The 23,825-nt window shown below is 41.4% G+C and overlaps 1 protein-coding gene and 1 long non-coding RNA gene across 2 annotated transcripts; one reads left to right on the forward strand and one right to left on the reverse strand.

Moving 5' to 3' along the window:
• Nucleotides 1-1,908: 1,908 nt before the first annotated feature.
• Nucleotides 1,909-6,574, forward strand: IDI1 (isopentenyl-diphosphate delta isomerase 1). Its single transcript, XM_044762306.2, has 5 exons — nucleotides 1,909-2,851; nucleotides 2,982-3,154; nucleotides 3,312-3,404; nucleotides 4,034-4,164; nucleotides 4,966-6,574. The coding sequence occupies exons 1-5, from the start codon at nucleotides 2,685-2,687 to the stop codon at nucleotides 5,281-5,283; spliced, it is 882 nt and encodes a 293-aa protein (XP_044618241.1). The 5' UTR covers nucleotides 1,909-2,684; the 3' UTR covers nucleotides 5,284-6,574.
• Nucleotides 3,726-13,314, reverse strand: LOC139042511 (uncharacterized). The gene is made up of 3 exons (XR_011499295.1): nucleotides 13,178-13,314; nucleotides 9,679-9,760; nucleotides 3,726-3,865 (listed from the first exon to the last, which is right to left on the reverse strand). It is a non-coding gene; the product is annotated as an uncharacterized lncRNA (long non-coding RNA).
• Between the last annotated feature and the right edge of the window lie 10,511 nt (nucleotides 13,315-23,825).

A 23,825-nucleotide genomic window follows, 5' to 3' on the forward strand; every position in this document is an offset into this window, starting at 1 on the left:
ACAAGTAGCAAAGTTCAGGTAGAAACTAAGGTCTTCTGAGTTCAGTGGGCTTTCCACTACACTAGCACTTCTCAAAGAGTTGTCCAGTGGGGACCGGCCCTGTGGCCAAGTGGTTAAGTTTGCGCCCTCCGCTTCTGTGGCCCAGGTCTTCATCAGTTCGGATCCTGGGCACAGACCTAGCACCGCTCATCACGCCATGCTGAGGTGCTGTCCCACCTAGCAGAGCCAGAAGGACCTACAACTAGAATATACAACTATGTACTGGGGGGTTTTGGGGAGAAGAAGAAAAAAAGCTTGGCAACAGATGTTAGCTCAGGCGCCAACCTTTAAAAAAAAAAAAAAGTGGTCCAGAGACACCTGGGTTCCTGAAAGCCTTCCAGGGGCTCCAAGAGGTCAAAATTAATACTAGAACGCTATTTGCCTTTTTCACTGCATTGATATTTGCGCTGATGGTACAAAAGGAAGCTCCGGGACCAGTAAGGATGGGAGGAAAAAACTACTGGTGCCCTGTTACTAATCAAGGCAGTGCCACCAAACTTTACTAGTAGTCATTGTATTCTTCACCACCATACACTTGCAGTAAAAACTAAAAGATCAGTTTCACTTAACAATGTCCTTGATGAAGCAGTAAAATTATTAATTTTAATAATTTTAACCCTTCAGTATTTATGTAATACTCTGTGTAACAGAATGGGGTGTACACATAAAGCACTTCTGCTACACACTGAATTACAACGGTTGTGCTGAGGAAAAGCACCTGTGAAAATATCTGAGTTGCATGCTGAACTAACTTTTTTTATACAATGGTATTTTTCCTGGAAAGAATGACTCACAAAATTAACTAATGTTATTTGTTGCCAATAACAGACTTTGAATAATCATGCAAAAATCTGAATTTTAAAAAAGTTGTATCTGCCACCCAGAGCTTAACAGCTTCTCAATATTTAACGACTTTTTTGATGAGATCAGTGGTGATATCAACAAATGTGATTGATACTGAATAATGAAATGTGTCAACATTTGGAAAATCTGCTTAATTCAGTGTAATGTATTTATCATTATCTTTAAATGAATTAAATATTTTATCACTTTAATATTTCTAATATAGTAAATAGGTGTCAATGAACATAATCCATAACCAATCTATAAATGAAAATTTGGGTGAGTTTATTCTGAGCTTAAATCTTAGGATTATAACCCGGGAGAGTCTTTCCACAAAGGAACAGAGCACTCCAAAGAAGTGGGGGTACACAGGGTGGTTATATACCCTCAAAGAGGGTGTTTCACATATGATTGAAATGTCCCTCCCACAATAGTCACAAGATTGCCCTGTCAGCACAGAGCTTCCTTGAGGGCGTAGCAGGAGGCAAGTCCATTGTCCCCAGCTGGGTGGTCACAGGTGAGCACAGCAATCAGTTTCTAGCCTAAGGAAAGATGCTTAATCCTTAAGGAGATGCCAACGTTGGGAGGGGGAGGGAAGTTGCACCTTTATCTCAAGGGCCTTTGTTCTTGCCATAGGGAATATCTAAAGCAGATATACAATGCAGGCTCAATAGCCATGGTCAGGCCCTTTTGGAAAGCCAAGGTCAGGCCGAATTAGGTTTACACCAAATGGCTTCCTCATATTCTCCAATATATCCTACTACTTGCCATTTTTATTTGTCACTGGGATAGATACAAACAACAATAAGCAAAAGCTCTTTAAGGTCCTCTATAAATTTTAAGAGTGTAAAAGTGTCCTAAAACCAAAAAGTTTGAGAAATGCTGCACTATGCTCTCCTTAGCTAATTCAGCTTCAAATTTGGCACGCAACAGAGGAGGAAATAGCTACTTTATTTGATCTGCATATACATTTCATAATTACTTAAATATTGGAAAATAATTTCACATGGAATCTGAATTAAGATAGTCGTAATGAACTTGCTTTATTAAATTTAAGTAAAAGCCACCTGGACAAGTTTAATTATTTCAATAACTCAAAAAGTTTAACAAAATTTTAAAAATTAAAAAATTGACAAATCTTAACTAATCCTATCCAAGTGCAGAAGGTTCCTTAAACCGCCATTGCTTCAACCTGCTTTGCAAAGCATCGTTCTCGGGACGTCACTGCTTTAGAGTGCGTGGAACTTTCTCACTGGAAACACTTCAAAGATCCCAACTAACATAACGTGAGCGCGAACGCCTGTGTGTCGGTGTGTGTGTCTGTGTGCGTGCACGTCCGGCTCTACCCTCTCGCCGGTCCTCAGACAGCAGGAATTCATAACGGGAGCGACCTCCTAACGCTCAGCGTCCTAACGTGAGCCCGACGCTCGGCGTCCAGTCTCAGATTAGCGCGCAGAAGGCCATGAGCCCAGACGCGTCCCGATGCCCCAGAGAGGGGGCGTCCAGGGACGTCTGACGCGCGCACGTCCCCTGCGCAGCGCTTCGGGCGAGCCGATTGGCTGACGCGGCCAAGGCCGAGGGCGCGATTGGTGGGCGGCCGCTCGTCCCGCCCCCCGCCTCTCTACCTCCCTCCGTCAGGCCGCTCCGCAGTCCAGCTCAGCTGCACAAGGGGCTCCGGAGTTTTGACCGGGAGGTGGTCCGGCGGCCCGCGGTCCGGGTGGCAGACCTCGCGTGCACAGGGCGTGGCGCCACCGCGCCACCGTGATGTCAGGCGCGGGCCGGCGCGCGATTGGCCAGCCGGCATGTGGCGCGCTCTGGCGCGGGCGCGGGCGGTTGGGCTGTGGGCCCCTGGGGGCGGGGCGGGGGCGTGGGGGCGGGGCCTGTGGGAGGGGCGGCGGCGGCCGGCGGCCGGCGCTAAAGCTGGAGTGTCCGCGGCGGCGCGGGAGCGCTGCGACGGCCGACGCCTGAGGTACGGAGCGCGGGGCGGCGGCGGCGGCGGGGGGACGCGGGACGGCGGCTGGGAAGCGGCGTGAGGCGTCGGGCCGGGGAGGCGCAGCCGCCCCCCGTCCGTCGCCGGGCCCTCACGGCCTCCCCCGCAGCTTCCCGGGACGGACCAGCCCCGCCGCAGCGATGCCCGAGGTGGACACCGGCCGCCTCGACCCGCAGCAGGTGCAGCTCCTGGCGGAGATGTGCATCCTCATCGACGAGAACGACACCCGCATCGGGGCGGACACCAAGAAGAACTGTCACCTGAACGAGAACATCGAGAAAGGTGCCGCCGCGGCGTCTCGGGCCCGCGGGAGGCGGGCGGGCGGGACGGCAGGACGCAGAGGCGGCAGCGAGCCCCTCGGGTGCTGGGCCCCGCGCGGGGAGGCGGGCGAGGAGCGGCCCCTTTGCCGCTGCGTCACCGGCGTCTGCTGTGCCGGCAGGGCTGCTGCACCGGGCGTTCAGCGTCTTCCTGTTCAACGCCGACAACAAGCTCCTGCTGCAGCAGCGGTCCGACGCTAAGATCACCTTTCCGGGTGAGCGCGCTGGGGGCGGCGGGCGTTCGCCGTGCGCCCGGAGCGGAGCCGCAGGGCCGTCGCGGGCGGGGCGGGGGTCCAGTTCCTCGCGGAAGGGGCGAGGGCGAGGGCGCAGCCCGCGGGGACGGCCGCCTGCGAGCTGTGCCCACCTGTGGACGTGGCTTTAACTCTGTCTTACGTTTTGACCGTCTTGGTAAGAACGCGTTAAAGAATTTATCTACACGTCTTTCCCGAAAGGATTACTGATGGTCATTAGCAATGACTGAGAAACCCTCAAGAATCATTTCTTTTTCCGTTACTTTTAAAACTTAAGGGCCCCGCCCTGTGGCTTAGTGGGTAAGCTGTCGCACTCTGCTCGGGGTTCGCTGGTTCGGATCCTGGTGTGGACCTACACACCGCGTGAAGCCATGCTGAGGCCGCGTGCCTCATGGGACAACTAGGGTACACAACCATGTAGGGGGCTGTGGGGAGAGGAAAAAAGGAGGAAGACTGGCAACAGACCTTAGCCCAGAGCCAATCTTCCTCACCAAAAAGGCTGGGAATCATTACCTGCTCTTTAAAAAAAAGAACTGGATCTTTAGACTGACTTTGAAGAAAAATGATTGTATATGTATATTAACACGTTTCAGGTTGTTTTACCAATACCTGTTGTAGTCATCCGTTAAATAATCCAAGAGAGGTTGAAGAAAATGATGCAATTGGAGTAAGACGAGCAGCGCAGAGGCGTTTAATGGCTGAATTAGGAATTCCCATGGAACAGGTAACCTGCACAATTCTACAAGCTGAAATGTTTAGAAATCTAAACATACATTTAAACATTTTTAATAAAGTTTTAAATTCAACTGTAGGTCTCAGTTTTGTAACCTCTTGAATTATTAGCCCCTGAAAGCACCTTGAATAAAGATTATTTACCTTTTTTCTTTCTTTTTTGAGGAAGATTAGCCCTGAGCTAACTGCTGCCAGTCCTCCTCTTTTTGCTGAGGAAGACTGGCCCTGAGCTCACATCCGTGCCCATCTTCCTCTACTTTATATGTGGGACTCCTACAACAGCATGGCGTGCCAAGCCGTGCCATGTCCGCACCTGGGATTCAAACCACCAAACCCCGGGCTGCCGAAGTGGAACATGCGCACTTAACTGCTGCACCACTGGGCTGGCCCCTACATTTTTCCTGGAATTGTCCCCTTTAACTAAGACCTGAATAAATAAACTGTCTAGTGTCTACTTAAAATGAAAAATTTTTTTTTCTCCCAAAAAGTAACATTTAGATATGAAGGAGAATCTCACACTTCTAGTTTGAGTGACTGCATTTTGTTTTTAATATCATTATTTCGATGAAGTCAAACTAGTTTTGGTCCTATGGAAAGAAATTTAGACGCTTGAAACTAACTGTGTAATAATTATTTCCATATGTCATCAGTAGGAGATTAATATTTTAAAAGGTCTAATTCTAAACCTATAGTTCTGTTCAAGATATTACTGAAATGTAGTGGGTTACTTTGGTTACTTTAGATGACTTCTTTTGTTGTTGATGGTTTTGTTATTGTTTTATTTTTGTCCTAGGTTCCTCCAGAAGAAATTAATTACCTAACACGAATTCACTACAAAGCTCAATCTGATGGTATCTGGGGAGAACATGAAATTGATTACATTTTGTTTGTGAGGAAGAACGTGACTTTGAATCCAGATCCCAATGAGATTAAAAGCTATTGTTATGTGTCCAAGGAAGAACTAGAAGAGCTTCTGGAAAAGGCAGCCAGTGGTGAGATTAAGATAACTCCGTGGTTTCAAATTATTGCAGAGACTTTTCTCTTTAAATGGTGGGATAACTTAAATCATTTGAATCAGTTTGTTGACCATGAGAAAATACATAGAATGTGAATGTGGAGATGAATGATTAGTAAAGTACTGAAAAACTTCTGTATGTAGTAAACTTAAAATTTTTTTAAATTTTGTTCCCCATTAGAACTCTCATTTGAAACATTGATACAACCAGTATTTATGTGGAAAATACAACCAAATTTTTAATTTTGTATCACACAACCTATATGTGTGCACTGCTATTTGCAAAAGACATTTATGAGAGATTATTGTAAAAGAGAGCAAATAAATTTTTCTAAACACAGATCCTGACAAATTTGAATAAGTGAAGCTCTTCATTTTTGATATGTTGTGATAAACATTTTCAGAACTCTTGTAGAGCACCTTGCTCTTCACTAGGCTCTTTGCTTTCTATATCATTAGCTTTTATCATAGTCTAGAAAAATGTGCAATGGAAGCCATGTGCTTAGCTACGTCAAAGCAGTCCAAATTAACTTTCCATGTTAACATATTAAACTGGTAGAACAGGTTCAAGGGAAATTAAGGTAGCATGTATCCTGATTTCTGTCACTCTGAGTTGCTTTTGTGGTTTAAGCATTCTGGAAGTATCATTTTGACACTTAAAGTCAAACATTGCTTTTAGAAATATTGGCAGATTAAATCTTTTAAATAGTCTTTGCCAATTAGTAAAGTCTGTGTTTTCAAAATTACGATGGACAGACTATTTGTAAAATGAAAATTGGGTTGATTGGGTCATACTTTACAACAGGATTTCTTAACTTTGGCACTGTTGCCATTTGGACTGGATAATTCTTTGTTGTTGGGGTTCATTCTGTGCATTGTAGGATGTTTAGCAGCGTTCCAAGGTTCTACCCGCTGAATGCCATTAGCCCCCCTTCCCCATGACACTTGCAATGGCACCAGATGCCACTTGTCTCCTGGAGGGCACAGTTGTCCCTGTGTGAGAACCACTCTTCTACAAAGTCAGGCCATATTGTAGGGGGAAAAAGATTTACAGGCTAATGTTCATGTTAAATAGATTTTGGTTATGGAATATGTGTCTATTAATATTTAAATTGTATCTTGACTAATGGACTTTTTAAAACTCTTGCCGTAGATAGATTTCTCAAATTTGATGTCTTAAGACAGCTATGTTATCCTTGAATGCAGTATAATAAAAAATAATGAAGAAAAAGATAAATTGTTTCTTACAAAGCTAAATATTTTATAAATTCAATAGAAAAATCCATTTCTTGTTAACCCTAAATTAATTTATAATTTCTGGCAAGACTCTGTAGCAAATATTAATTTTATTGAAAAATTAAAAATAAAAAAGATTACTACATTTGAATACTGTTGTCTAATTTGTTAAAATTTTAATACAATAATAGCTTAACCTGCCTGTGGTAGTTTAAACAAGGTAAATGCCATCTGCTGCTGAGACCAGCTAGGCAGCCAGCTGAAGGGGCAGACGGAATTAGTAGACAGGACACAATCTCTATTATTCGATGGGACAGGGGACCATTAGCCTCAAGGACTGAGGTGAGGTCCCTTTGATCTCCACATACTTATTTGCAGGCAAAGAAATACAAGCATAGCAAGAACTCATGCCAGCGGGGGTATGCAAGTCAAAGCTCAGCAGTTCTAGTTTTCCTCCCTCCAAGGTACCCCAGCCCTATTTAAGGCCATTCCCTTAGGGAGTATCCTAGGAACAATCAGCAAGTTATGCAGACAGCGTTCCGTTCCTGCAAGGGCCTGGTGTTCCTAAGCCCCTTGCCCTCATGCTCCATGAGATACTCCCTTCTGGCCTTTGATTCGAAAGCACAAACAATCTGGTATAGTACTTTATGAGAATCAGCAGATCACTTATTCTCAGCCACCCATTTGTAACTTATTTTTCCTAAGCTTAAAGCCTAGCAAAAATGTTGTTATGATCTCCTGCAACAGCCATCTAGCTTCAAAATGCATTTATAATATTATTTCTAGTTTGTTAGCTTTCTAGAAAGTTTTAGGCTGAAAGCCACATAAACTAGTTACTCAGTAGCTACAGTGGCTAGTGGTTGCCATATGGGACAGTGGAGCCTTAGACCACTGCCTGGCACTTTGTAAGTACTCAGCAAGTGTTGGATATTACTGCTGTTATATTACTAGAATGCCCCTCCAAAACATGTAAGGACAAATACTATTTGACCTGATGAACTCTTTAGAGTCCCTTCATATTTTTAAAGCCAGTTGAGACTTGAAAAAGTTTTTATCTTAAACTGTTTAAAATTTATAGTCTCCAAAATATGTAACTGTTTGATGCTGGACAAACAATTGACAACTCATTTAAGGCCCAGAGGTGGCCTTCTATAAAATTGTGTAGTCTGTCCCCAAATCTATATTACCCCGAGAACAAGAGCAAAAAAAGAAGATACTGTGTGGGGCTGGCCCCATGGCCTAGTGGTTAAGTTCAGCACGCTCCACTTTGGTGGCCTGGGTTTGGTTTCTGGGTACAGACTTACACCATTCTTCAGTGGCCATGCTGTGGTGATGACCCACCCCATGTAAGATTGGCACAGATGTTAAGGCAAATCTTCCTCAAGCAAAAAAAAAAAAAAAAAGGAAGATTGACAACAGATGTTAGCTCAGGGTGAATCTTCCTCAGCAAAAAAAAAAAAAAAAAAGGCTATTGTGGGAAGATACATTATTTTCTCACTTGGCCTTAGCAAATGAGGACAGCAAAGATGAAAGGACAAGTCAAGTAGCTCTCTGAAGCTCAGAGGCATATTAGCAGGTCACTGGGGTGTGTGCCTCAGATAATTCTCAGGTGGAAGTTGTCTTTCTATCTGCTCCCTTGGGGACACTTGCTTGACTGTTCCACTCCCTTGGATGGGTGAGCCCCATCTGTTGGACCTTTACCAGAGTTGGAGACCCCTCTTCCTGTGTAAATTTGTGGATGACCACACTCATCTTCTGGTACCCTGGATCCCTTCTTTTGACAGAGGGGATGTTTTTTAGTATTTTGAGACACCTTCCTCACTCCTAAACTGGGTGCTTTTTCAGCCTAAACCTGTACTTGTCACTCGCACAGATTTTACAGAGTGAACTTGAGTATGTATTTGTGCACATTTAAATATCCTGACAAATAACTTTCTACTTTACAATTTTCACACTTAATCTATCATCTACCTGCTTTAGACTCCCAAATTTAAATCTCCACAGAATTCTATTTCATATTCATGTAGCCAGTTGTCCATATGACAACTCTACTTGTATATTTAAATAGGTGTCCCATATTTGGGTTCAAAACCAAGTCCTGACGTGTGCCCCCTCCCCCCACCTGTCCATATCATCCTCATCTCAGCTCACAGCAATTCCCTTCTTCCTGTTGCTCAAACTAAACACTTTGGAGTCACTCTTAATTCCCTTCCTTCTCACCTTATATCCATGAGTCAGTAAATCCTTTGAATAAGCCCAGAATTTCACTGTCCTTTACCTTTCCTACTACTTGGAATTCAGGAGCTCCCTGGATTGCCTCCTGACTGATAGCCTGCTTCCGAACTTGCCTCTCAAGTCTGTTCTCAACACAGCAGCTGGAATGATTGTATCATTTCACTCCTCTGCTCCCAATGTACTGGAAGAAATACACTCCAGGAGCCCAGCAGTCCCCCGTGATGTGCATGGCGCCTCTGATCTCATCTACCCAATTGCTTGCTCTCTGCAGCTCCCTTGCTGTTCCTTGAGCCCGCCAGGCATGCTCCTACCTAAGTCCTTAAACTATTTCTTCTTCCTGGAAAATTCTTTTTCCAGATACATCCATGATTTACATTTTTCAAGACTGCTCAATATTAACCACCTCAGTGATGCCTATGTGGGGAATCAGAATTGACCACCTCAAAATATGTCTCTATGGCTTGATTATTTTTAAGAACAAGAGACTGAAAGAAAAGAAACTTTGACCTTCCCCCTAACTGCCTGAAAGAATTCAAGATAGAAGACCTGTCCCCAGGACAGGCCATCACCATAGATAACTCTGGGTATTGGTAGACTGTGAGGGTCCTTACTAAGCCCATTTTTATCTACCAAACATTTACTTTTCCATTTCCATGTGAATTGCCTTCCTCCCCCTTGAAGTCCCAAATCACTCCCCTCCCCAACACCCTCCTTTGTCTTTAGCTGAAGATGGTATTTAAGATGAGAGCCTCTGCCATTTGGGTGAGTTACTCAGTTTTCCTGAGTCTCTCCCAAGTACACATGTTATAAAGCTTTGTTTGATTTTCTCCTGTTATTCTGTCTCATGTGAATTTAATTCATAGCCCAGCTAGAAGGACCTAGAGTGGGTAGAGGATATGTCTTCCTCCCCAACACCTGATTTGACTATTCTGTGAGCCATTTCTCCTGTACTTTACCCTCCTTTCCTGGTTTCTTTTTCTCTCTCTTAACACCTTCTAATATAGCATGTCATTTACTTACTGTCTTTACAACCAGGATGTGAGCTCCACGAGGGCAGGGTTTCGTTATTTCTTCCAACTTTTTATTTTGAAAAGCTTCAAACCTACAGAAAAATTGCAAGGACAGTACAATGAGCACCCATATACCCTTGGCATAGATTGATGGATTGTGAATAGTTTTCCACACACCTATGTGCTGAAACATTTACAATCTATTGCAGACTTATTGACATTTCACCCTCTATACTTTAGCTTATATTTTCTAAGAGGGCATTCTACATTGCCACAATACAAGTAGCACAAAAAGGAAATTCAACACATACAATAATTTCATCTAAAATACAATTCATATTCAAATTTCCCCAATTTTCTCAACAGTGACTTCTACAAATTCTCTCTTGCCTACTCCTTCCTCTCTCCCTCCCCCAACCGCCTTTAATCGAGGAGTCTGTCAAGGATCACACCTGCATTGGTCGTGATTCCAGTCCCTTAACCCAAGATAGTTCCCAGCCTCTTTTTGTCTTTCATGTCTCTGACTTTCTAAAGACTCCACACCAGTTATTTTACAAGATGCTCCTTATTTTGATTTATCAGATAGCTTCCCATGATTCGATTTAGATTAAACATTTTTGGCAAGAACATTACATAAGTAACATTGTGTCCTCGGGCCATCACATCTGGAGGCATATAATGACAAAATTGGTGATTTAAGTTAGAGTCCTTGATTAGGATATATCTGGCAGGTTTCTCTAGGATAAAGGTATTTTCCCTTCTGTGTGATGAGTAAGTAATTGTGGAGTGATATTTTGAAATTGTGTGAAAATCCTGTTTCCTAAGAATTGTTTTACGTAAAATTTTAATATTCATTGATGAATCTTACTAAATCAGTAATTATGATGGTGATTATAACTGGTAATTTAAAAAACTTCCCTATCTTTTTTCCTACATTGATTAATTTACATTCTTCTGTAAAGAAAACTTTTTTCCCTACATTCATTTATTTATTTAAATATCAGTATGGATTCAGGCATACTTTCAAAAATTGTTGCAATTCATTCCCATTATTATTCCTTTTGATGCTCAAACTGTGCCAACTTGGCCAGTGGGTGCCTATTCAAGCAACCTCTGTCCTTTGTTCTTTCTCCTTCAGTTTTAGATCACATCTTTAATTTCAGGCACAATTAGATGTTTCAGGCTCACTTATACTTTCCATGCTTTAGTCCTGGAATCAGCCATTTTTTCAAAGTGGAGGGCAGAGATTTAAATCTCACATGCACACATACACACACACATTGATTTGAGGCAGGGTCATTGCAAAGTTTACTCATCAGAAAAGGGGGGGCCTCAGAGGCTGAGGATTTTACCCCAAGATCCTCTTTCCCCCACTTAATTTCTTAAATTTTATTTGACATTAACTGTAATTATAAACAGCACTGAAGACATCAGTGATAGATGTATACGAAATTCAGGATTTTTATCAGGCCAATAGAATATGAACCCATTTCTTTTCAAAGTTAGGGACAATTCGTCCAGCTCCTTCGGTAAGTATAACTGGGTGATGAGGGGCTATTCCACACCCAGAATATCAGCTTGGATTCCAACTTTGTTTTGAAATCAAGGGACAATACTAATGTATATGGGCTACTTTTATTTTGAATTGTTTTTAAATCTAACAGTAATTTCATTTAATCTGAGCAATGACTTGCCTTAAAGGGCTCCTGATCCTGAGGGAGTTTAGTTACATATAATTTAGGATAGAGAAATGTGAAATCTGGAAAGAGGCTAATTTTTTCTCAAAGTTTCATAAGGATATATATCATGATTTCTAGAGTAACAAGTATAGAAACAGATCTTAGGGGCCGGCCCCGTGGCCGAGTCGTTAAGTTTGTGCGCTCCACTTCAGGGGTCCAGGGTTTCACCAGTTCGAATCCTGGGCAAGGACCTAGCACTACTTGTCAGGCCATGATGAGGCAGCGGCTCACATAGCACAACCAGAGGCACTCACAACTAGAATATACAACTATGTACTGGGGGTGCTTTGGGGAGAAGAAGAAAAAATAGAGTGGCAACAGATGTTAGTGCAGGTGCTAATCTTTAAAAAAAAGAGATCTTACTACTTTCAAATCAGTAGAGGGACTAATGTCAGATCAAAATAATTATTTTGAAAGAAGGCAAGACAAGAGAGAGAGATAAATATATACAAGGACAAATTAAAAGTATAAAATCAGATGGTGCTTTTAAATTCAAGTATTTCAACAATCTGATAATAGTAAGACTGACAGCCAGTGTCTCAAAGAAGTGACAGAGCCAAAAGAAGTGAAATAACATCTTTGAAGTGTTAAAAAAAATCTGCAACGAGGATATTATGTCCATCAAAAACATACTTCAAATATTAATGTATAATAAACACACTTCTGGACATCAAAATCGGAGAATCGGGCACCAGAAGACCCATGCTGACAGAAATGCTACAGTATTTCTTTACTCAAAAAGAAAATTATCCCAGAGGGAAACTTAAACAAAGACAAGAAATAATAATGGAAATATATAAGTATGTGAGCAATTATAAATAAATACAAAATGGTAATAATAATGATCTGTGGGATTTAAAATATATGTAGAAACAAAACGCCTGACAACAATAACAGAAGGTCAGTGGGAGGTCAACAGACAAAGTCTTAGCTTCTTAGCACTGTCTTTGACGTGGTAAAAGAACTGATTCATCACATCTAGAGTCACTATACTAAACTATACCACGTTCTAACTATACTACGCTATATAAACCATACTATACTATAACTAAAAGAGTAGTGAAAGTACGTATACTAATAGAGATAGAACTAGCAAATGCAAATTATTGATTAACATAAAGAAGATCGGAAAGGAGAGAAAAGGGATTATAAATCAGGTGGGACAAATAAACACACAATATCACTATTCTTTTTTAAGAAAGAAAGATTCATTTATCTGTCACTTATAATAAATAGACCTTAAGTGTAAGAACATATAATGGAAAAAGATTGGCTATGTAAGTACTAACTAAAACGAAGCTGGTGTACTCACACCTGTCAGAATGGCTATTATCAAAAAGATGAGAAATAACAAATGTTGATGAGGATGTGGAGAAAAAGGAACCCTCATACACTGCTGGTGGGAATGTAAATTAGTGCAACCACCATGGAAAACAGCATGGAGGTTCCTCAAAAAATTAAAAATAGAACTACCATATGGTCCAGCAAATTCACTTATGAGGGGCTGGCTCCGTGGCCGAGTGGTTAAGTTCCCGCGTTCCGTTGCGGCGGCCCAGGGTTCGGATCCTGGCGCGGACATGGCACCGCTCGTCAGGCCACATTGAGGCGGCGTCCCACATCCCACAACTAGAAGGACCTGCATCTAAGATATACAGCTCTGTACAGGGGGCGTTTGGGACGATAAAGCAGAAAAAAAAAAAAAAAAAGAAGATTGGCAACAGTTGTTAGCTCAGGTGCCAATCTTTTTTTTTTTTTAAAAAAAAGACTTACCTTTCTTCCACAAATAAGTATATAATGTGGACAAAACAGATAAAACAAACTGCTCGCTAGTATTGGAAGCAGACAACTTGGCCACGATCGTTGCAGAAAGAGCTGGGGCCCACACCTGCACTCACTTTCTTCCAGAGGACATTTCCAAACCCAGTATGAGTAAAGGGCATAGCAGAGATATAATGTCACTAGTCAGAGGACAGAGCTTGTAGTTGCCAAAGCTGTGGGGATTTAGGGACAGAGTACTCAAGAGGAATGAGCCACAGGCGAGAGCTAAAAATCAGCTGAGAAATTCCCCCTGGGGCCTTAGCTAGTTCCCAGCTGTGTCAGCTCCCAGTGAGATAGCTGCTCTGGGAGAGAACAGCTCCTGGAGTCTGAAACCTGCACAGAGGTCACACCCTGCCTTGACGACGGCTGCACACAGCTGCCCAGCCAGAGTGCAGGGAACTCAGGCGGCACTTAGGAGTAAGGTCTACGCACCAAGAGTAAATGCTGTCCTGTAGGAGGAGGGGCAAAACTGAAATAGACTCACCCTAAAACCCAGCCTCCACAGAAGGAAGCTGATCCACTGATAATTTAATTGCCTCAAATAAAATCAAAGCACTTTAGAGATAGATAATATAATCCAGAGCCTCCACAATGTCCAGCACACAATAAAAATTGCTACAAATGCAAAGAAGCAGGAAAAAGTAGCCAAAAAAATTTTTTTAAATAAAGCAGACAATAGAAGTAAAGAAGGACTTCAAAACAACTATGATTAAAAAGGTTAAAAATAAAATACAAGATGGACAAAATGAATACAGAGGAAATTCCAGTAGGAATTAGAATATATCAAAAAATGAAATGGATATTTTTGAACTGAAAATTACAATAACTTAAAAACTCACTTGATGGATTTAACAACAGATTGGACATAGCAAAAGACACGATTAGTGAACTCAAAAACACGATTTTTCAATACCAATATAAAAATTGATTCATGCAAGGGTCACCATGGAAACTAAAGCCACTCAGTAAAAGATTATTGGATAAAAGGATATATCCACACTCTCAAAATGTCACTCCACAGGTAACTTATTAATTAACAAAGGTAAAAGCTACCTTTGCAATGGAAAGATCTGGTAGATACCTCCTTACTCAAGTGATCAATATTGGCATCACCAATACTGAGACAAGCTCACATTATGTGCTTCTTGATATCATGCAGTGAGAAACACACAACACTCTCATGGTGTTTTACCTGAATTTAGTCATGAAGAAACAATCACAGATTTCTAGGTTGCACACTTTTGACAAGACAAGTGCTTTGGACCTTTCAAAAGTTTCAGTGTCAAACAGGAGACAGATAAAAGCAGAGCTATGGTTCCAGATTAAAGAAGACTAAAAGGACCTCTTGACCAACGCAGTGTGTTGTCCTTGATCACATCCTGGATTGGAAAAGCAAAGCTATACATGACACTTGGGGGATGTTTGAGAAAACTTGTACATGAACAGTGTCTTAGTTAATATTAGTGTATCAACACTAAATTTCTTGAGTGAAATAATGGTAGGATAATGTCCTTGTTCTTAGGAGAAAAATGCTGACATATTTAGGGAAGAAGTATCATGATATCTGATATTGAGTTTCAAATGGTTCAGTAAAATGTGCCTGTATTTGTATACATGTGCACGTGTGGATGTGTATAAAGAGAGGAGGAGAGAGAAAGCAGATATTGCAAAAAGTTGATAAATTGGACTTCGTGAACCTAAGAACTTTTATTCATAAAAAGACACCATTAAGAAATAGAAAAGTCAAATCTCAGACTAGAAGAAGATATTTAAATTATTTATATATCTAAGGTCTCACATCCAGAATATAGAAAGACCTCTTTCCTAGCAACAAGAAAAAGACAAGCCAATTAAAAACTGGGCAAAAGGCCTGAACAGGCACTATGGTTGGCAGAGTGATGGCCCCCAAAGATGTCCATGCCCTAATCCCCATAGCCTGAGACAATGTTACTTTACATGGCTAGCCAGCAGTCACTCCACAGATGGAATCAAGGCTCCTAGTCAGCTGACCTTAAAGTAAGGAGAATAGCCCAGTTATCCCAGTGAGCCCAGTGAAATCACAAGGGTCCTTTAAAGAGGAAGAAGAGGAGGAAGAGGGGGTCACTGTCAGACGTGAAGGTGATATACTGCTCTCAAGGTGATATAAGCTCTCAAGACAGAGGGAGAGGCCACTAGCCAGTGGATGCAGGCAGCCTCTAAAGCTGGAAAAGGCAAGGAAACAGCTTTTCTCTGGAGCCTCCAGAAGGAATGCACCCCTGCCAGCACCTTGATTTTAGCCCAATAAGACCCATTTTGGCTTCTGAATTCCATAAATATAAGATAATAAATTTGTGTTGTTTTATGCCACTAAATTAGTTTATGGAAATGTGTTACAGCAACAACAGAAAAATAATACAGACATGTAAAAAAGACGCTCACGTTCTGGCGGCCAGTCTGCCATATATGGGGCTTGTAAGGAGCCACTCCATCCTAACAACAAGTGAAAAGCTGAACAAACTGGAAATCAACGACTCTTCTTAGATCCATCAGAGTGGCGAGGTCAGATGGTAAACAGCTGCCCTCAAAACTGGAGAGGCAGAGAGATGGACACAGAGAATCACAACTTTCTGCTGGAGCAGAAAACTCCATGGGAACCAGTGCTGGGTAGGAAGGCCTGAAGTATGATTGAGAAGTTGCTGGAAGCTCAGTGTTGACAGTTCTGAGAGTTAAAAACTCTGGGGAGCCAGTCATAAAGGGGCTCACAATATTGTGAGTTTTATCTCCAGGAACTTGACCAGGATCCCGCAGTAAACATCAGAGAAAAACCCTCGTGCTTACAGCAGGAGGATAGGACAAGGAACCATTTTGGAATATGCCAGAGCATTCTGTTCTTGTTAAGAAGGCCTGTCCTCAAGAGAACAGAGACTAACCTATTGGAGTTTGGAAGAGCCTTCCCTAGGGAAAGGGAAATACCTAATTCTAGTTGTTTCTAGTCTTCCGTGTGGGAGGAGGGAAGCACCCAGCTTCAGCACACTCTAGTCATCCTGTACCAGCCAAGGAGGTGAAAAAAATGGAGAAACTCATGTGCATTTCAAAGTCCAGAGGCACAGGCTCACTAACAGGCTGAGACCTAATCAGAGGATGATAGAATACTTCCTCTCCACTTCACCACCACATCTCTAGGGCCTATTTACTGGAGTTCCTTTTACCCAGTATATCATGTCTGGCTGTCAACAAAAAATTACAAGCCATACTAAAAGGCAAAAACACTATTAGAAGAGACAGAGCAATCTTCAGAGCCACACGTAGCAGAGATGTTGGAATTACCAGATCAGGAATTTAAGAAAACAATGATTAACAAGCCAAGGGCTCTAATGTATAAAGTGGACAGCACGCAAAAACAGATGGGCAATGTAAGCAGAGAGATAGAAATCCTAAGAAAGAACCAAAAAGACATGCCTGAGGTGAAAAACATTGTAATGGAAGTGAAGAATGACTTTGACGGGCTAATTAGTAAACTGAATACACCTGAGGAAAGAATCTCCAAACTCGAGGTTATGACAGGAGACAACTCCAAACCTGAAAAGCAAGAAGAAAAAAGACTGAAAAAAAAAAAAAAGAACAGAATATCCAAGAGTTGTGGAATAAGTACAAGAGATGTGACATACATGTACTGGGAATACCCGAAGGAGAAGAAAGAGAGAAAGGAACAGAAGAAATATTTGAGAATTTCCCCAAATTAATATCAGACACCAAACCACAGACCCAGGAATCTCAGAGAATACCAGGCAGGATAAATGCCCCAACTCTGCCCCCCTGCCCCACCCGAAAAAAGAACCCCTACCTCTGGGCATATCCTTTTCCAACTCCAGAAAATCAAAGATATAGAAAATATCCTGAAAGAAGCCAGAGGAAAAGACATACTTTACTACAGAAGAATAAAGAAAAGAATACATCTGACTTCTCTTCACAAATCAAGCAAGCAAGAAGAGAGCAGAGTGAAATATTTAAAGTGTTGTGAGAAAACTCTACCAATCTACGATTCTTTGTCCAGAGAAATTATCCTTCAAAAGTGAAGGAGAAACAAAGACTTCCTCAGACAAAACTTGAGGTCAGAAACTTGGATCTACACAAAGAAAGGAAGATTGTCAGAGAAGGAATAAGGGGAGGTAAAATAAAAACTTTTAATTTTCTTATTCTTAATTGACTGACATAACAACTTGTTCAAAATAATAATAGCAACAATGCACTTGATTATGTAGACTATGTAGAGGTGAACTGAACAACAGCAATGATTCAAGGGACAAGAGGGAGGACATAGGAATATTTTGTTTTCACAAGGTGTTTGTACTACCTGAGAAGGGGTCAATGTTATTAGAAAGTGGACTTGAATTAGTTGTATGTTGCAAACTCTAGGGCAACCACTGAAAAAAGTTTAAAAAGTAGCACAACTGATATGCTAAGAAAGAAGAGAAAATGGAATAATATGAACTACTCAATTATAAGCACAAAAAGCAGGAAAAAAGTGGAAGACAGAAACGAAAACAAAGAACAGGGGCAATGAAAAGAAAACAGTAAGGAATAGGGTGGACATCAGTTCAACTCTATTGACAATCACTTTGAGTGTCACTGGTCTCAGTGAACCAATTAAAAGACAGAGATTGGGGCTGGCCCCGTGGCTGAGTGGTTAAGTTCTCGTGCTCCGCTGCAGGCGGCCCAGTGTTTCGTTGGTTTGAATCCTGGGCGCGGACATGGCACTGCTCATCAAAACACGCTGAGGCAGCGTCCCACATACCACAACTGGAAGGACCCACAACGAAGAATATACAACTATGTACCAGGGGGCTTTGGGGAGAAAAAGAAAAAAAAATTTAAAGTAAAAAAAAAAGACAGAGATTGTCAGAGGGATCAAAAAACAAGACCCAACTAAATACTGTCTACACGAAACCCACTTTCAATATAAGGATACACATAGATTCACCGTAAAGAGACGGAGAAAGACATATCATGCTGACACCAATCAAAAGAAAGCGAGTCTAGTCATATTAGTTTCAGACAGAGCAAATTTCAGAGCAAGGGAAGTTGGTAAAATATAAAATAGACAATTAAACAGAGCAAAACTTTATATTTTCAAGGATTTTTTAAATAGGAGCTTTTTGCCCCTAGAGCCTCTGAAAAGGGGCAAAAAAGGAACTGTCCTCATTTAGAAGTGTCCCTCCCCCTCCAGGGACACCTGTCCAAGGTGAAAGGGCAGTTGAGACATATGATAGTGTCTGTTGAAATAGGAGCTATGATGCAGAAGAGATACCCAGATAGGAAAATTCCTAAATAAAAATAGGCTTAACGGAAGGACTGAACCTGCTCATGGTAGGCTGAGTAAGGCCAAGATGTCCTGATCTTTTCATCCAGAACGAACAGTCCATTCCAAGAATTCATATTGGATAGAGCTCAGCTTAGACGGAGCCCAAGGGAGCCTACACGAGGTTTGGAAATATCACTTGGAGGAAGATGTTACTTATAGGTTAAAATTAAAACTGAAGAAACTCTAGTTCATGTTCACCAACACTCTTCATAAAACTGAAACAGCTCAAAAATCCCTCAAGAATAGATTTGATAATCAAATGCCATTTTCTTCACACAACACATTTCTTCACCTCTGAATTATTTATTGATGCTTTTATATCATTTTCTAAGGTAATCACATCTTTGAAATTATAAAGTAAGAACTCTTGGTAGCTTAAGGATATTAAGTTTTATCTGTAATATGTTATCAAGATAAAACATTTATGATTTCTCTTTTTCTTAGTCACTACTTTCCTGACACACAGAAGGACTGTTTGAGTGTATTTCAATCTACCACTTTTTGTGTATAGATTTCTGCTCTTAGTGTCATACCTAGAAAGACTTTTCCTTCTAGAATATCATGTAACTCTTCACTCATCTATTTTTTCTAGTACTTTCATGGTTTCATTTTTTTCAATGAAATCTTAAATTCATATGGATGTCTCTAATCTGACATTAGAAGGATATGACTTTGTTCCTTTCCAAAAAACTAGCTGTTTAGTCCATCAATGCTTGAATAATTCTCTTTTCCATATCTCTTTGAAAGGCACCTTAATCATATACTAAAATGTTACACAGTAGAACATAATTCACCCCAGGTTTAAAAACTGAAAGCGTAAAGAAAAGTGTAGTTGTGTCAAAATAATATTCTATGATCATCCAATTTGTGAAACAAGCCATCGAATAACTGAAGATGATTTGTTAACATTCCGTGGTACCTGGAAATGTGGGATTTGTCCAGCTGTGAAAAATGCATAATGGCCTGAGAGATTCAGGGGCTGAATACAAACTTTGAAAAGAAAATGTAGAGCGTGAGCAAGCAGATATCCAAAGAGACCTCTCTTCCAAAGGGCTTTTGTATCACCATCTTCACCAGTTTCTGCAGAACCTGTTACAACAAATCTTTTTAGGGGACATGGCCATACTCCCAAGCACAGATCAGTAAAGGTTCACCATGTACTTTTTAACTACTGCAAGAATTTTTTTGGCCAACATTAAAAGAATGAGAATGTTTTGAAAATTCTTATTTTTGCTCCAAGAATCAACTAATATTCTAAAGACTGTAATTAGATCTATTTTGTGCCTGTTTCTTATGTTCTGTTATTATTTCCACACTCAGATGCCAGCAGCACATTGAGTTGGTCATTATAGTTTTCACATTGCAATATTGGGTTAAGCAACATCTATTACTCTTACTTTCAAAACATTGAGAGCTATTATTGCAAATTAGTGTGCGTGTTTGTGTGATATTCTCCTCAAAAGAAAATAAAATTTTATTTTTTTAAATGCCAATGTGATTGAGAATGTAATTAAATAAAATTCATAGAATAATTTTGGAACACCTGCCGTCTTTGAACACTGATTCCTGCCACCTGTACATATCTTATTTTGCCCCATTCATTTTTTTAAAGATTTTATTTTTTTTCCTTTTTCTCCCCAAAGTCCCCCAGTACATAGTTGTATATTCTTCGTTGTGGGTCCTTCTAGTTGTGGCATGTGGGATGCTGCCTCAGCGTGGTTTGATGAGCAGTGCCATGTCCACGCCCAGGATTCGAACCAACGAAACACCGGGTTGCCTGCAGCGGAGCGCATGAACTTAACCACTCGGCCACTGGGCCAGCCCCTCATTTTTTCTTATTACATTTTCTTCTAGTAGAACATGCACATCTAATCTTAAATACATTTCCAAAGCACAATATATCATTTGAGTCAGTTATGAATGGGATATTTTTTCCATTATGTTTCAGTAAATATTATTATTAATATACATTTAGTATTTTTGTAAAATATGACAATGATGAATAAAAGCTTATCAAACCTGTGACTCACTTAGAAGGAATTGATGTCTCCATAAGACTTATCCCCTCGAGTTCAGCCAAGACGTTGTAATCTCCAGAAATGAGCACTTCACAGTGAATCCGCCCACCTCATCCCCACACACAGTTAGTGCTGGTGCGGAGGGAGGAGGACCAGGACAGCCATGCAGCCCCTAAGCCTCTTCTACTCTTGCAAAATGGCAAAATGGTTAAAATGGCAAAAACCATTACTGGGGTTGACAGTTATTACCCTCCCTTGAATCTTCTTTCTTTGATCATCTCTCATCTGACTCCTCATTAATGTGAAGAAGTATCTTTCTCTAAGTACCACTCATGAAAATAAGATGCCATGAATAATCGTAAAAAAAAGAGTGAGTGGGTGAACTTGAAGACCAACCCACTATGGGATACCTAGACATGATAAGCAAAAAACTATGAATAGCAACCAGATATTTTAAATACAGAACATATAAGAGAACATACAAGAGAGTAAGAAGGGCCTCCAAAAAGTGAAAATTGAAAATGAAGACAAGCTTCGTCTGAAATGTGGGTGTTTCATGTTGGAGTCCCATTAACAAAGGGGCTGGGATTTTAGGACCATGATTTCTTAGACAGAAGAGAACTGAACAGGATGTTGGAATTGAGATTCTTACCCAAATCCAGGATCGAAAACAAGGCTGCTCCTTCCCTGGGAAGGTGAACTAGGAAAATATCTGACAACCACAAAGGGAAAATGAAGTGAAATTGGTGGGAAATTTTAAAAGACATCTGAAGTTTTGTCTCCACATGTCTTACATCTTCACATGCATGTAGAACTCAAAGTTACACTCCACTGTGGTTCAGAAAACCCCAATTCAAGAAATAAAGCCAAAAAATAAAAACGAAAAAAGGCAACGGGTACTTGGCAGAAATAAACACAAAACCTCCATCTTTAATACAGATTGCTTAGAATTCTGATAAATAAAGCATAATAATAATAATAATAATAACGGCTTCACGATTCAAAGCTACAAAATTCGGGAGAATGTAAACTACAATGAGACAGGTCCATATAAGACCAACAAGAATTTCCTAACGTGATTTTATGATAAAGACTCTAAAACTAAGTAATTAAAAAAACGCAACATAAAATGATCAAAAACATGAGAAAAAATTAAGATCCTATAAAAAAGAGACCAAGCAGATTTGAAAAAGAAATGAACAGGATGTACTGGGTTGAAGGTTGTTCTCCCAAAATTCATGTCCACCCAGAACCTCAGAAGGTGACTTTAATTGTAAATAAGGTTTTTGCTCATATAATTAGTTACACTTAGGTCATAATGGATTAGGGTGGGCCAGTGTCCTTATAAGAAGGCCATGTGAAGACACAAAGAGGGAAGAAAGCTACATGACAACGGAGGCAGAGATTGCAGTGAGCAGCTGCAAGCCAAGGAAGGCCAAGGACCGTCAGCAGCACCAGATGCTGGGAGGGAGGCCAGAAGGGATTCTCCTCAGAGCCTCCAAAAGCCACCCACCTGCTGACACCTGGAGTTTGGACTTCCAGACTCCACAACAGTGAGAGAATCAATGTCTGTTCTTTTAAGTCACCAAGTTCGTGGTAATTTGTTACGGCAGCACTGGGAAACTAACACAGAGAACTTAGAAGCTTTTATACCTATATCTATATAGACAGATTAGAATTGATTAAGCTCCAGTTTAAACAGCAGAAGAGAAATTAGTGAACTGGAAGCCATACATGTGTAAAAACCCCCAAACTCTTTTTTTTTTTTTTGAGGGAGATTAGCTCTGAGCTAACATCTTGCCAGTCCTCCTCTTTTTGCTGAGGAAGACTGGCCCTGAGCTAACACTCGTGCCCATCTTCCTCTACTTTATATGTGGGACGCCTACCACAGCATGGTGGGTGTGCCAAGCGGTGCCATGTCCGCACCTGGGATCCGAACTGGCGAACCCCGGGCTGCTGAGAAGTGGAACGTGTGCACTTACCCGCTGCGCCACTGGGCCGGCCCCCAAAACCCCAAATTCTTTACAGGGAAATAAAGAGAAAGAAAATATGATAGTGAGATAAATAAAAGAATGAAGTGAGATGGTCTAACACACATCTAACAGAAAGACAGGGAGAAGACACGGGAGGAAACTGGGGAAAAGCAATATGCAAAGAGATCATGGATATCCCTCTGGTTTGCTCTACTCTCTCACCTCTTCCATGTCTTTTCTCAAATATCTCCTTCTCTATCTGACAGTCCTTGAGTACCCTATTTACAAGTATTTATTAGTAATGAGGGATGTAGACTGCTGTTTCTGTATAAATAAGTAGGAAACAAGAACAAGAACACTGTGGCTGGGGCCAAGAGTGGCCATCCCAAAACCACGTCGGGGGCGGGAAGCAAAGTCCCCCTTTCAGCTGGTTTTCTTGGAGCTAGTTATCTTGTAGGGCATGGGAGGGGCAGGTAAGATTACAAGGTGTTTGCTGGTTCTGGGTTGTTGATTCTGTTCAAGGTTAGTTCTGCTTGGGGATCATTAGGGTGAAATGTTGGTTAAGGCTTCGGAGAGCAGGTTGGGGTTAGGATTGCAAGAAATGGGTCGCTAAGAGCCCTGTGACCAGATTACGCAAGGGGCTGCCTGGATGAAGGGAGGAGCTGATTAAGTTGTGGGAATGGGTTCGTTTTGAGAAGCAATGCTCTACCTAGTTTCCAAGAGGTGAGCGTGACCCAAAGGTCTGAGATAGTGAGACTACGGAGGAAAATCTTTAGTGCTCTTTCCTCTGCAGAGGGGATCCCCATGGTCCACCTCTCGATTCCTAAACACAGCAACTCAACTGCTGGAATCCGCTCATGCGGGGCCGCACATGTGGGAACGCATCATGCTGTGTTCTCCCAGTGACACCCATCACTGCAACTCAGAACAGAGGGATAGGTCTGAATAGCCTGTGCTCTGAAATGTTCCAGAAGCGAGAGATTATGAAATATCTTTACTCACCTTCCTGTTCAGCCTGGATTAGTAAGAGGGAGGGCCAAAACCGAAGGGAAGAAAAGGACTTTTTTTTTTAAGAGATGCACTTTTTTTTCATCAGATGCAACAGAAACTAAAGAAAAAGGCATGTTTGAAACTGAGAAGAATCAGCCAGCAGGGATTGTGATTGCACTGGTTTCTGATTATACAAATTAACAGGCTGTCAAATGCAGCTTTGCCCCAGTTTGGCTGAGGCCCTAGGGCAATAGAGAGAAACCTCTCCACATCCAGAG

The sequence above is a fragment of the Equus asinus genome, chromosome 29, assembly GCF_041296235.1.
Source record: "Equus asinus isolate D_3611 breed Donkey chromosome 29, EquAss-T2T_v2, whole genome shotgun sequence".
In the NCBI taxonomy this organism is placed as follows: Eukaryota; Metazoa; Chordata; class Mammalia; order Perissodactyla; family Equidae; genus Equus; species Equus asinus.